Source organism: Hyperoodon ampullatus (genome assembly GCF_949752795.1).
Source record: "Hyperoodon ampullatus genome assembly, chromosome: 3".
NCBI lineage: Eukaryota > Metazoa > Chordata > Mammalia > Artiodactyla > Ziphiidae > Hyperoodon > Hyperoodon ampullatus.
This window is the reverse complement of record NC_136916.1, coordinates 92,164,337-92,177,207: the sequence shown is the minus strand read 5'-3', so window position 1 is coordinate 92,177,207 and position 12,871 is coordinate 92,164,337. Positions and strand designations below refer to the sequence as shown.

Genomic DNA, 12,871 nt, shown 5'->3' with positions numbered 1-12,871 from the left:
AGAAGAGGAGGGAGTGTGTTAGATGGAAGAGGTAGCAATGGAGAAAGAGCCATGGAAATCTGTGAGCTAAGTCCCCAGGGCATTTGGAGCTAGTGGTTGGTCCCAGCCCTGGCTAAGCTGTCCTGCCTCAGCATGATGGCCAGCTTGGACCTTCTTGCTGGGCTCATCTTCTTTGGAGCTTCTAAGAGTTTGAAAATTAGAGCTTTTTGTTCATATGACTTCAGTGTGCTGAGGACATTTAAAAGGGGCAGAGACAGGTGAGCCTGGGGCCTGGGTAAGATGCAGCAAAGGAAGATGGTTAAGAGCTCAGATTCTGAAGCCAGACTGCCTGAGTTTACATTCTGTCTATGCTCCTTACAACTTCCATGACCTTGGGAAAGGTACTTCTCTGTTTTCCAGTTTCCACATCTGTAAAATGGGAATGATAATAGTTGCCACCTCAAGAGCTCTTATTAGGAGTCAATGAGTTAGTACTTTTAAACTTCTTAGAAAGAGTTCAGCACATAGAAAGCACTACATAAATTAAACACTATAAATTAAGCACTATATAAATTAAGCACTATATAAATTAAAAAATTAATTTGATAAATTAAACTTGAAAAGTTCTACTTGCTGGGCACCTTCTCTCAGGCCCTCTCACCCAGGGATTCTTGAGGGTGGTAGTGTTTTCCATCCAGTCTGTCAATGCATATCTGATTGACTGTTCAGCGTTATGGGTTTATGTGATTTTTATTTTCTCTCAGAAGAATAGGCCCTTTTCTGAATCTGGAAGCTGAGCAATCCCTCGTCCCTAGGGCACAGGAAGGAGTAGGTCCCAGTAGTCTCTCCCTGGTGTGACCAGTGTTCCCTTCTGTGGTAGGAAATTACTGAGGATATTGCTAGTCCAGGTTGGGTAGGAGTGTTCTGACCTGCTGCCCATTGGCAAGGTTGACCTGGCCTTTTTGGCATCGCTACAACACTACCAAACTTTCCCAGGATGAATTTCATTAAGAGAAAACTCTTCCTCAGGCCAGGCAATCTAAATTCTGGGAATTGATATAAATGGGATAGAATAATTTTCGGATCTTAATTTTTGGATTCTCATCAGGAGGAACCTACAGCCTTTCACCAGGGCAAGAAGTTTCTGTAAGACACATGCTACCTTGTTCAAGAAGATCCTGCTGAGCCTGTTGTGTTTGGGTAAGGTAATGAGGATCCACGGAAGTGAGAGACACAATTGTTTTAGAAATGTGACCTTGTGTCAAGACTATTACTAGATGGAAAGCAAATTTATTCACAAGTTGATCTAAAGGGCTATATGATGTATAGATCTTAATTACTTGTAGATGAGCTGTAATTTATAGAGTTACACTTCTAGGAATAAGTAAATAAGTTGCACTTCTGAGAATAAGCTATTTTTCAAAATGTACTATTTGATAGACTTAAATATGTCAGAGAATCTGGGCTTGTCTCTTTTTTAGTATCTTGATTAGATGAGGGGCATGGTTCTTGATGTCTGTGAAAGAAGCCTGTAGTATATTACTTATTTGCTGGTTTACTGGTAAGATCAATGATATAAAATATTTTTAAAAGATAGCAAACCTCTTGGGAACTCCCTGGCGGTCCAGTGGTTAGGACTCAGTGCTTTCAATGTTGGGGCCCAGATTCGACCCCTGATTGGGGAACTAAGATCCTGCAAGCCACGGGGCATGACCAAAAAAAAAAAAAAAATAGATAGCAAACCTTTATTTAAAATATATCGTCAGTGACGTATGGAACTTTGATGTGAATATTAGAGGCAGCTGGGGTAGTGAGAACAAAAATTATATTTTGGGGTGAGTCAAGGGGCCATGGAATGAGAACCATATGGCTGTACCTCCTAGTAGTAGCCTTGTTTACATGGCTCTGCTGAAGAGGAAAGGTTAAAATGACTGGGGTTGTAAAGTTTTGAGAAAAGATGACTTTTTTTTTTTAAATAATTTTTTGCGGTATGCAGGCCTCTCACTGTTGTGGCCTCTCCTGTTGCGGAGCCCAGGCTCCGGACACACAGGCTCAGCAGCCATGGCTCACGGGCCTAGCCACTCCGCGGCATGCGGGATCCTCCTGGACCGGGGCACGAACCCGTGTCCCCTGCATCGGCAGGCGGACTTTCAACCACTGAGCCACCAGGGAAGCCCAAAGATGACTTTTTAAGAATATAAAGGTGGGTGCTTAAAGTGGGTGCTGATCAAATCCACTTCCAGGGATAGAAAGAGAATATCAGATAAAATGAAGGGAATGAGATTTTATCAGGGACAAGTGAAAATATGCAGCATTCAAACTAAGTTGGTTTCTCCTTGGGATACCCCAAGAAAACAATTAGCCATCTATCCTGGCCTTGAGAATTGCATCTCAGTCTGACAGGGCTGGGTGGTAAGGTCGCTGGAGGGTTTTACCTGCCTTTAGTCCCAGACATTCATGACTAAATCTTCACTTGATCCTAAGGGGCTCTGCCTTGCTGATCCTTACTCTGTACTTTCTCTTTTTAGTTTATGCTGCCTACTTCCTGGCAGCTTGCATCCTGAATTTCCATAGGGCACTGGCCTTGTTCATCCTCACCTGTTTGGTGCTTTTAATCCTGGTTAACCACTTTCTGAAAAGGTTCTTTGGTGAAAAATTAATGAGATGTCTGAAGCCCCTTGAAAACTCCTGCCTGAAGCTTTGGCTGAAATGGTAAGATAAGAATCTCAATATCCCTCATCCCACAACTTGTCTTAAACCCCAATCCATTACCCTTTTCCTCCTTTGACGGTTCCTGAGCTGTCTCTCAGACCCTCCCCTATACTTTACAAAACCAAGGCTCATACGGTATTTGTTTTTCTCTTTCTGACTTACTTCACTCTGTATGACAGACTCTAGGTCCATCCACCTCACTACAAATAACTCAATTTCGTTTCTTTTTATGACTGAGTAATATTCCATTGTATATATGTGCCACATCTTCTTTATCCATTCATCTGTCGATGGACACTTAGGTTGCTTCCATGTCCTGGCTATTGTAAATAGAGCTGGAATCTAAAAAATAAAAATAGTGGTCATGAAGAACCTAGGGGCAAGACGGGAATAAAGATGCAGACCTACTAGAAAATGGACTTGAGGAAACGGGGAGGGAGAAGGGTAAGCTGGGACAAAGTGAGAGAGTGGCATGGACCTATATACACTACCAAATGTAAAATAGATAACTAGTGGGAAGCAGCCGCATAGCACAGGGAGATCAGCTCTGTGCTCTGTGACCACCTAGAGGGGTGGGATAGGGAGGGTGGGAGGGAGAGAGATGTAAGAGGGAAGAGATATAGGGATATATGTATATGTATAACTGATTCACTTTGTTATAAAGCAGAAACTAACACACCACTGTAAAGCAATTATACTCCAATAAAGATGTTAAAAAAAACCCAAAAAAACCAAGGCTCAGTGAGCAAATAGCAACGGGCCTCTGAACACTGAACTTAGTCCAGTTTCTTATAGCCTCACGCCTCAATATTGCTAGGGGGCAGGAGGGGTTCCATTTCAGAGAAGAGTTTCAGTCTGTTTATTGTCAGAGCTGGTATCAGAAATGAGAAAAACCATACTTCTCTTCAATGAAGAAATCAAGGCAAAGAGGCTTATAGCAGCATTAAACTATCAAATTGATTTGGTGGTCATGTGTTTCTCCCTTAGTTCCTGGATACTTTTTGTGCTTTTTTTCCCTCTAGTCCTCCAGACTTCCTGCACCCACTGGTGTCTTATAATTCCCTAGAGTTTAAAGAGCAAACTCACTGTTCAGCGTATACTGAGCTGGATGCTACAGCAGCCGCACCTCATCTAACTAACTGTGGCATGCAAGTGTCCTTTGATCACACGCCTGGGGTGAGAGGATAACTTTCAGACTCTCTATATGTTCCACTTTTATGCCTTTTGTCCAATGGATGCACAGAAAATAGCTGTTCAGGATGTTTGCAACAGTGATCATTTGGAGAAACACACTAGACAACAGCCTAAATTTTGGATCATTGATTTATTTGACACTGGAGTGAAAGGACTTTCTTCATTAACAGGATGGATTCTGGAAGCCAGATTTATTTTTTTTTTATGTTACTTTATTTTTTAAATTTTATTTTTAAATTTTTTATACAGCACATTCTTATTAGTTATCCATGGAAGCCAGATTTAATTCACTTTGAGTTCACAGTGAGAACAGCTCCAAAATTCAACCCTGACCTGTAATCCCTTCTGTCATCGTCATCGTTGTTCCTATGGCATCTCAATGGACAATGTGCTCTTTTTGTTTTCTTTTCTTTTCATATGTGATTCACCTTCTACTTCTTTTCCCTTGAACTGAAATGACTCCAACACTCAGGCATGAGACTAGTTTATGTATTGATCAAGCATGTTTGGTACATCAAGGGACCACAGGGCATTAAGTAGTTGATATGTGGCTTAGCCTTTACTCTTGCCCTTGGAGTGGTTGGAAAGTGGGTGGAGATCCATGGGAGGACTTTTCCCCCTTCTTTTTAAAATATTTTGGTTATGCATTAGAACATTCTTAAAGAATAAGTCTTTATATCACATCTTACTGATATGATAACTTGAAGAAAAAGAGGTCATGAGATTTATGTCCTCAGATTGGACTCTTTCAGCTTCATTCTGTGAGTAAAAGAGTTGAGGGGAGGGGAGAGGTGTTAACTGGGAAACCACCAGATGAATGATTCTAAAGATATGTCTCTGTGTCTAATCTATTGAGTTGTTTCATTTATCCTTGTGGTGAATTTCTATTTTTTAGAGGTAAAGTTAATGATTTCTTATTCACTCACTGATTTGATGACGTGGTCTTGAAATTCCCTCTCCAGTGTGTTCGTGGGAGTCTCCTTGGTTGGCCTTATCCTGTGGCTGGCTCTAGACACAGCCCAAAGGCCAGAGCAGCTGATCTCCTTCGCAGGAATCTGCATGTTCACCCTCATCCTCTTTGCCTGCTCCAAACACCACAGTGCAGTGAGTTTTGGGTATTGCAGGGTGGGCGTAGTAATACCTAGCCAAGGACCATGTGTTACTAATTACAAAGTGCATGAGCCAAGTATTGATTACAAAGGCATAGAACTAAGTTCTTGACAATCTCTGGAATTGGCCCCTTTGACAATTTTGCTCCTAAGTGAAGTTTAAAGTTCTCACAGGCCCTAGACCATTTATTTTCAAACTGTAGGTTGTGATCCGTTAGTGAGCCTTGATATCAATTTTGTGGATCCAGGCCAGTGTTAAAGAAAAAACAAACAAAACAAAAAATAAAGAAGGAAAGAAAGAAAATAGAATACGATAGAGAATGGGCTTGCATTGCACATAGTAATATTAAAGTAGTGGTTTATGATGCTTTTATATATGTGTGCGTGTGTCTGTGTGTGAGGTCTAACCTGTAGACATAGTTTTGAAAACCACAGACGTATGTGGCTCTTTATATACTACTGCCCTATTTCCCCCTGCTCCCTATTCCATCTTACCCCAGATTTACTGTTAACATGCTAGGTTGGTTCCAGAGTACACGTACCCATGTTTAAAACCCCAGCCAGGTAATGAACAAATCGGGTTTAGAGCTCACATTAGAATAACATTCTTATTGCTCCCAGGTGTCCTGGAGGGCAGTGCTTTGGGGCCTAGGTCTTCAGTTTGTCTTTGGGATCTTGGTCATCAGAACTGATCCTGGATTTAATGCATTTCAATGGCTGGGAAACCAGATTCAGGTATGAGAAATTGAATATGAGAGCTCTTTTAGAACCCTAGGGAAAGGAGACTGGGGGAAAGCATGAGGAGATCAGGCTGTGTCTTGTTAGTGATGGTGGTGGGTGATCTGGTGGGAAAGGAGAGAGTATACTGGGGTACAACTAAGCATACAAATAAAGAGAATGGAACTGCTGAGTCCCCTGTCGTTCAATGAGTAGCTCACAGTGACTGAGGCTGCTTCCCATGCTGTCAAAGGGAGACCAACCTCAGTAGCAGCAGTAGGTCCTCATCATACATGAGGCTGATCCTATCTTCCCTGTGTCCTTTCTGGCTTCACTCTTGTTCTGTCTCTCTTTTTTTTCTTGCAGATTTTTCTCAACTATACTGTGGCTGGCTCCAGTTTTGTTTTTGGGGATATGCTGGTCAAGGATATCTTCGCTTTTCAGGTCATATGTTTCATGAGCAAGAATGAGGGTCAGTGGCAGTGAGGGTGAGGGGGATAAAGCGAGATGATGAAGATGCGTGTCCAAGAGATGAGCCAGTCTATATAGCAATTTGACCCTAAGAAGAGGATTTGATCTTATCCATATAGGAAGCAGCATTAACCTCTTGCCCTTTGATCATTGTCATACTGAAATTGGAATGAAATAGGGGTGGGAGAAGAAGGCTCAGAAAACATCTCCTTGTGGCTTAGTATTGACGGCATAATAGATTTGCAATATATTTAAAATTTATTCCTAGACTAGCTTGTGTTTAAACATCTAGAGTATCTATACTGTATCAGCTATGCTTGGGATGCTAATAACTTAACTTAGAGACCTGAAACACAGTCTTCTTATGGCACACAGTTGTACATTCAGTGTAGTATCTCACTGGTTGCCCCATCATTCTCATTATAGGCCTTACCGATCATCCTTTTCTTTGGATGTGTGATGTCCACTTTTTACTACCTGGGCTTTGTGCAGTGGGTAGTTCAGAAGGTGAGTCATTCTCCTGCACAGTCAGGAGGTGGGCCTTTGTCTTGTGATCTGTCAAGAGACATGAAGATGGCACTTACTTTGGGAAAAAATGATCATATGTCAGATCTAGAACATTAGAACCAATGTGAAAAGCAAACCCTTTCAAGTGTGCCTAATATCAAGTGGTCAGGACCAGGCCCTAGGCAGACTGAGGGGCAGAGGAGGGAGAAGAAATGGGCTGAACTGCCATTTCATACTGAGTTTTAATCTACTTTTTCTGGAAGCCAAGAGTCCTGAGTTCTGGTCCAGGCTCTGTTTGTAACTTGGTTTCTGGTCTCAGCCTTGTCCCTCTTCTTCTCTAGGCCTTAGTTTCCTTACCAACATAATGGAGGAGGAGTTTTGATGGATACACCCCAAGATTTCTGCTAATGTTAATGGTTTGGATCTTTGCATTCCTTTAGATTGCCTGGTTTTTGCAAATCACCATGGGCACCACTGCTACAGAGACCCTGGCTGTGGCAGGAAACATCTTTGTGGGTATGGTAAGCACCCTGAGGCCTTCTGATCTTTTCTCTGGGGAACAGAGAGTATGGCAGAAAACAGTTTGAGAAATGTATGCTTTCCTTTTGAAAAGTCAAATAGATGAAGACTGTATGGGCAGCCAGTCACTCTGATGAAAGAAAACTTGGAACTCAGCTCATTGCTTTTACTTTTCATACCTAATAATACTTATTTGGGTGTATGTAATGGGGACATACTTAACCACAGATCCAACTTCTTACACAGGAATTTAGGGAAATGGCCTGGTCCAAGTCATCCCCCTTCAGGGGCTATGAAAGATGTTTCCTCCATATTCTGGTTTCTTCCTGTGACCTTTGTTTTCCAGGGTCTCTAAGGAGACAATAGCTTGCCTTGCTCAGGGCTAACACCAAAGCTTGTCCCCATAATACTTGTTTGATACATTTGTCTGTATGGAGTAGGTGTTCAATATATGCTACTGACTGATCAGCTCAGTGTTAGGGACAATGGCTTGTCAAACTGACAAGGAATTAGTATTGAGGTCTTTCTCTCTTAAGGCCCTAGGCTGATTAATGGTATTTGAAATGTTCTCAGAATACTTCTGTACACTTCTACCATAGCATGCTGCATTTTGCTGAAATTCTCCATAATCAGCTTAGTTTCCTCTGCTACACTATAAAGTCCTAAGAGTAGGAACTTTGCCTTATTCATAGGAATGTCCCTAGCATATCATATAGCACTAGGCACATAGTTGTCACTCATTAAATAATAAGTATTTCTTAGGTCAATGCTAGATATATTTTACATAGTTGGGTCTTCATAATTTCATACCATTTTCACAAACATTATTTCTGTTGATTCTTTCATCAACATTGGGCTTCAGTCATCTATTTGCAATTCATTTAATGAGTACCTTTTAAGCAATTAATATGTACTCAGTAAGTACACTATACTAAAGTCATTCACTAAGTGTATAGTTTTTGTTCATTTGTTTGTTTGGGCCACTCCACGTGGCTTGTGGGATCCTAGTTCCCCAACCAAGGATCGAATCCCGGACCTTGGCAGTGAAAGTGCGGAGTCCCAACCACTGGACCACCAGGGAATTCCCGAGTATATAGTTTTAGACATTGAGAACATAAAAAAGAAATATACTGTTTTTCTTCTGTAGCATTCTAAATTTTAAATAGATGAGACAAACTGATATGAAAACACATGAGAAGAGTGCTAGCCAGGATATGATTAGGTACCAGAGGGGGTGAGCCAGACACTGGGAGAGCCTAAGAGCAGAGCTTAGTTTTGGAAGAGCACCCACACTGGAAGGATGTATGCCCGGAGCTGGGGCGGGCACTCTGTGATAGGGAGCTGCACCTTTCTGAATCTGACTCTCTTCTCCTTTTTTATAGACAGAGGCACCTCTGCTCATCCGTCCATACCTTGCAGACATGACGCTTTCAGAACTCCATGCAGTGATGACTGGAGGGTTTGCCACCATCTCAGGCACTGTCTTGGGAGCCTTCATATCCTTTGGGGTAAGCATAGTCTGTTTGATCACTCCTGGGTGAGCCCAAGTCTGGGTTCTGTAGATGCTCATTCCTAAGTCTGGCCTTACAGATTGACGCGTCATCCTTGATTTCTGCCTCTGTGATGGCTGCCCCTTCTGCTCTTGCTTTGTCAAAGCTGGTATATCCAGAAGTGGAGGAGTCCAAGTTCAAGAATAAGGAGGGGGTAAAACTGCCCCATGGGTGAGTCCAATGAGGCATATAATTTGGGAGATGGTGAGGTCAGGTGCAGAGTCAAGAGTGGTGCTATGGTGGCAGAGGCTTCAAGTCTCCTGGAGAAGAAATAATATGATTCCATATCCCCTCTTGTCTACCTCTGCCTTTAGCTAATCATGTTGATTTTTTTCTTTTGTTTAACCCTCCCACCTGCCTCTCTCTTCTGCATGCCATTATCCTCTGTCCTTTGTGTCAGTACCATTTCATGGTGATTAAATCTAATACTGCTTCAGTGTAATTTCCACAAAAAGGGTCACTAGGAACCCCCATCACCTCTCAAGCTGTTCTTGCACTCTCCTGTTGCACTCCTGCACTGCTGGGACACTGGGACAGCTCTTCTCTGAGGAGCCGAGATTACTCTAGACACCGTATTCTTCCCCTATGCCCAATAACCACAGGAAGGAGAAGAATGTTCTGGAAGCTGCCAGCAATGGAGCCACAGATGCCATAGGCCTTGCTGCTAACGTAGCAGCCAACCTGATTGCTTTTTTGGCCGTGTTGGCCTTCATCAATGCTGCCCTCTCCTGGCTAGGGGAACTTGTAGACATACAGGGACTCACTTTTCAGGTAAAGGATTCCATTTATTGGGCTGTCCCTCTAGGGTGTGTTTAAGTAGTCCTTGAATTGTGCATGTCCTCCTGACCCACAGTGCACTGAGGGAGCTTGGAGAGGAGAAGGGTGGAGGAGACTGAGTCAAGGCTCCAGAGAAGTCTTTGTCTCCTGACTGTCTCTTTCTCTCACCCAGGTCATCTGTTCCTATATCCTAAGGCCCGTGGTTTTCATGATGGGTGTCGAGTGGGCAGACTGTCCGATGGTGGCTGAGATGGTGGGGATCAAGTTCTTCACAAATGAGTTTGTGGCCTATCAGCAACTGTCTCAGTACAAAAACAAACGTCTCTCTGGAGTGGAAGAGTGGATTGGAGGCGAGAAACAGTGGATTTCTGTAAGTGACAATCTAGAAAAGCATAAACAGTTCAGGCACACAAAAAGTGTTACACTAAAGTTTAACACCCACAGATCCCTTTCCAGGGTCCCAGGCCTGACCACAAAGCAAGAGTAACAGTACGCTTAGCTTCGGTGCCTGAGCTGCCCTGAGGTCTGTGTGCTAGTCCCCTACACTCTGACCCAGCTTCTCTCTAGAATGTAATTACTGAGCCTTTACAGTTGGGGCAGTCCAAGGAGGATACTATTTCTGATAGTCTAAGATCTCCTTCTTCATTTATAAGTTTAAATTGCTATAAACTGAGCTCCTTTTTTCTCTCCCTCTATCTCTTTTCTCTCAATCATCCTCATTCCTAGACCTTCTCCTAATTCATAGGCTTCAACAAGAAGAGCATTGGGTAAAAAGGACATGGTGGTTCCATATCATTATCCCTATAATAACTCATGAAACGATTATTTTCTGAGCATCCTTTCCATATTCCTTAGAGTAGCACACACAAGATTGGGGGTTCTAAGTACTCTGGAACGTCTATCATGATTATACGACTGCGCACATAGGACTGAATTTACTTATTTATTTTTGTTTTCCCTAGGTGAGAGCCGAAATCATTACAACATTTTCACTCTGTGGATTTGCCAATCTTAGTTCCATAGGAATCACACTGGGAGGCTTGAGTGAGTTAATTCATTTTCCCAGCTACCCAATATGCCAGCCAGTTCCCAGCATCTATAGTGGGCAGTCCTGGTGCTTCAGTATGAGTTGAGACCAGATAGAGAAGCTGATGTGAAATGGGCCTCTCAGGTGGAAGTTAATTTGGAGTTAAGGTAATCATGCTACCTGGCTATGCATGAAGCCCAGGCTGGGTTTGCAATCTCAACTTCTGTCATTTTTTTCCCTTTCAAATGGAGGCCCAAAAGACCAACTTTATTTTTATTTTCCCTATGAGGAAGACTATAATGATATCATTTTTATTTTGCCATTAAATGGACATAGTGCATATATAAGTAAAGGTATTTTTGTTTTTTATTCAGTAGTGAAGGTACTTTCTGAAATTATGCTGCTCACCAGTTGACTTCACAGAATTAGGCATTGCACAAGGAATCAAAGGACAAATAAAAGCAGCAGACACATAAGGCAGATAGATAATTAGAGCAAGTGGTGTGAAGTGTTGGAGTAAAAGCTACAAGTCACCAGGTGTGGGAGGAGTGAGTATGTGAAGCATACATAGATACAATTAGATTGCTGAAAATCTTGCTGAATGGTGATGGCTGGAGGAAATAATATGAGGAAAGTGGAATTGTCCTTGAAGGCAGGGGATTCCAAGAGTTTGGAAGATCCAAGTGAGAAATAAAGTGTAAGAAAAATACAGCTCAGTGTGTCCATTTATTATGGCACTCATATTCTGGGCTAGAATCATTAAGTTGATTTACTTGGTAGCTGATCGAACAATTTAAAGGTAAAACAATTTCCTTCAGTTTATCTTTTTCCCTTCTGTTAAACACTTGTCTGTATTCTAATTCTTTTTTTAAAAATATTTATTTATTTATTTTTGGCTGTGTTGGGTCTATGTTGCCACGCACGGGCTTTCTCTAGTTGCAGTGAGTGGGGGCTACTCTTCGTTGTGGTGTGTGGTCTTCTCCTTTTGGTGGCTTCTCTTTGTTGCTGAGCATGGGCTCTAGGTGCGCAGGCTTCAGTAGTTGTGGCTCGCGGGCTCTAGAGCACAGGTTCAGTAGTTGTGGTGCACAGGCTTAGTTGCTCCGTGGCATGTGGGATCTTCCCGGACCAGGGCTCGAACCTGTGTCCCCTGCATTGGCAGGCGGATTCTTAACCACTGCACCCCCAGGGAAGTCCCTGTATTCTAATTCTGATGCCTGATTACAATCTGATTGTGAGCTTGTCATCCAGTAGTGGGATATGCATCATGTGACTAAGGCTTAGGTGAATGTTGCCCTCCTTATTTCTCTGGCTCACAATAGTCCGTCTAATTCTGTCCAGGTTAAGAATGCAGATTTCAACTAGTGAACACCCAAGGCATTTGCACCTGTTTGGAGCAACCCAGGGCTTTGCTTAATTCAGATATATCTTGGGAATGTTCACAGAACCACTAAATAGTTAGGGTCAGACACACAATCCTTGACCTGGGGAATGTCTAAGTTAGTGACCCCTTAGGACTAATGAATATACACACTTCTTAGGGTACCACTGTCCAGCCTCTGGTGGTTGGTGGTAAGAATGCTATTCATCTGCTGCATTTTGATCCTCAGCATTCTTCTAATGGGGTTTTGTGGGGTATGCCTAATTGCCTCTTGGGGAAGAGATTGAATTATTTTGTTGTGTTGTTTGCAGCATCAATGGTACCCCACCGGAAGAGTGACTTGTCCAAGGTTGTGGTCAGTGCCCTCTTCACAGGGGCCTGTGTATCCCTTATCAGCGCCTGTGTGGCAGGTAAGTGTCTCAGCTTAGTCTCAGAATATTGTTTTAACTCTCCATCTCACATATGCATAGAAAAGGCACCAAATCTACAGTGTTCTCAGTTTATACCCAAAGAATTAAGAGCCTTAAGGAACATGTGTAAAAGCTTCCCCTTAACATCTCTGTCTCCTTTACCCAGGAATCCTCTATGTCCCCAGGGGAGCTGAAACGGACTGTGTCTCCTTCCTAAACACAAGTTTCACCAATCGAACCTATGAGACCTATGTGTGCTGCAGAAAGCTTTTTCGGAGGTGAGTGAGCACTGGGATCCCTGCCCCTTCCTCCTTTATGCTGTCCTCCACTCAGGAATCTTCTGGGAGTGGGGAGAAGTAAGGTCTTGAGGGTAATCACATGGATGCTGAATAGAGTGTATAAGAAGGGAGACAGGTATTTGTGGTGGTCTAGATCTCTGTTTTTTTCTCTTATTAGATGCATACTCACTATTAGCTCTAGCATGGACAAGTGACAGATTTTACCTGTATTGATGGGGCACT

General features: G+C 42.7%; 1 protein-coding gene across 1 annotated transcript in view; it reads left to right on the top strand.

Annotated features, from left to right (window-relative positions):
- The window catches only part of SLC28A2 (solute carrier family 28 member 2), a gene marked incomplete at its 3' end in the record, with an annotated part of 53,480 nt that overhangs the window by 23,725 nt on the left and 16,884 nt on the right, over positions 1-12,871 (top strand). Inside the window, exons 5-18 of the mRNA XM_079700016.1 lie at positions 1,088-1,179; positions 2,508-2,691; positions 4,848-4,989; positions 5,616-5,729; positions 6,078-6,155; positions 6,609-6,689; positions 7,130-7,210; positions 8,591-8,716; positions 8,799-8,929; positions 9,361-9,529; positions 9,708-9,905; positions 10,498-10,579; positions 12,252-12,350; positions 12,517-12,628. Of these exons, the coding sequence (XP_079556142.1) occupies positions 1,088-1,179; positions 2,508-2,691; positions 4,848-4,989; positions 5,616-5,729; positions 6,078-6,155; positions 6,609-6,689; positions 7,130-7,210; positions 8,591-8,716; positions 8,799-8,929; positions 9,361-9,529; positions 9,708-9,905; positions 10,498-10,579; positions 12,252-12,350; positions 12,517-12,628 (1,689 nt within the window). The remainder of the gene's footprint in view (positions 1-1,087; positions 1,180-2,507; positions 2,692-4,847; positions 4,990-5,615; positions 5,730-6,077; positions 6,156-6,608; positions 6,690-7,129; positions 7,211-8,590; positions 8,717-8,798; positions 8,930-9,360; positions 9,530-9,707; positions 9,906-10,497; positions 10,580-12,251; positions 12,351-12,516; positions 12,629-12,871) is intronic.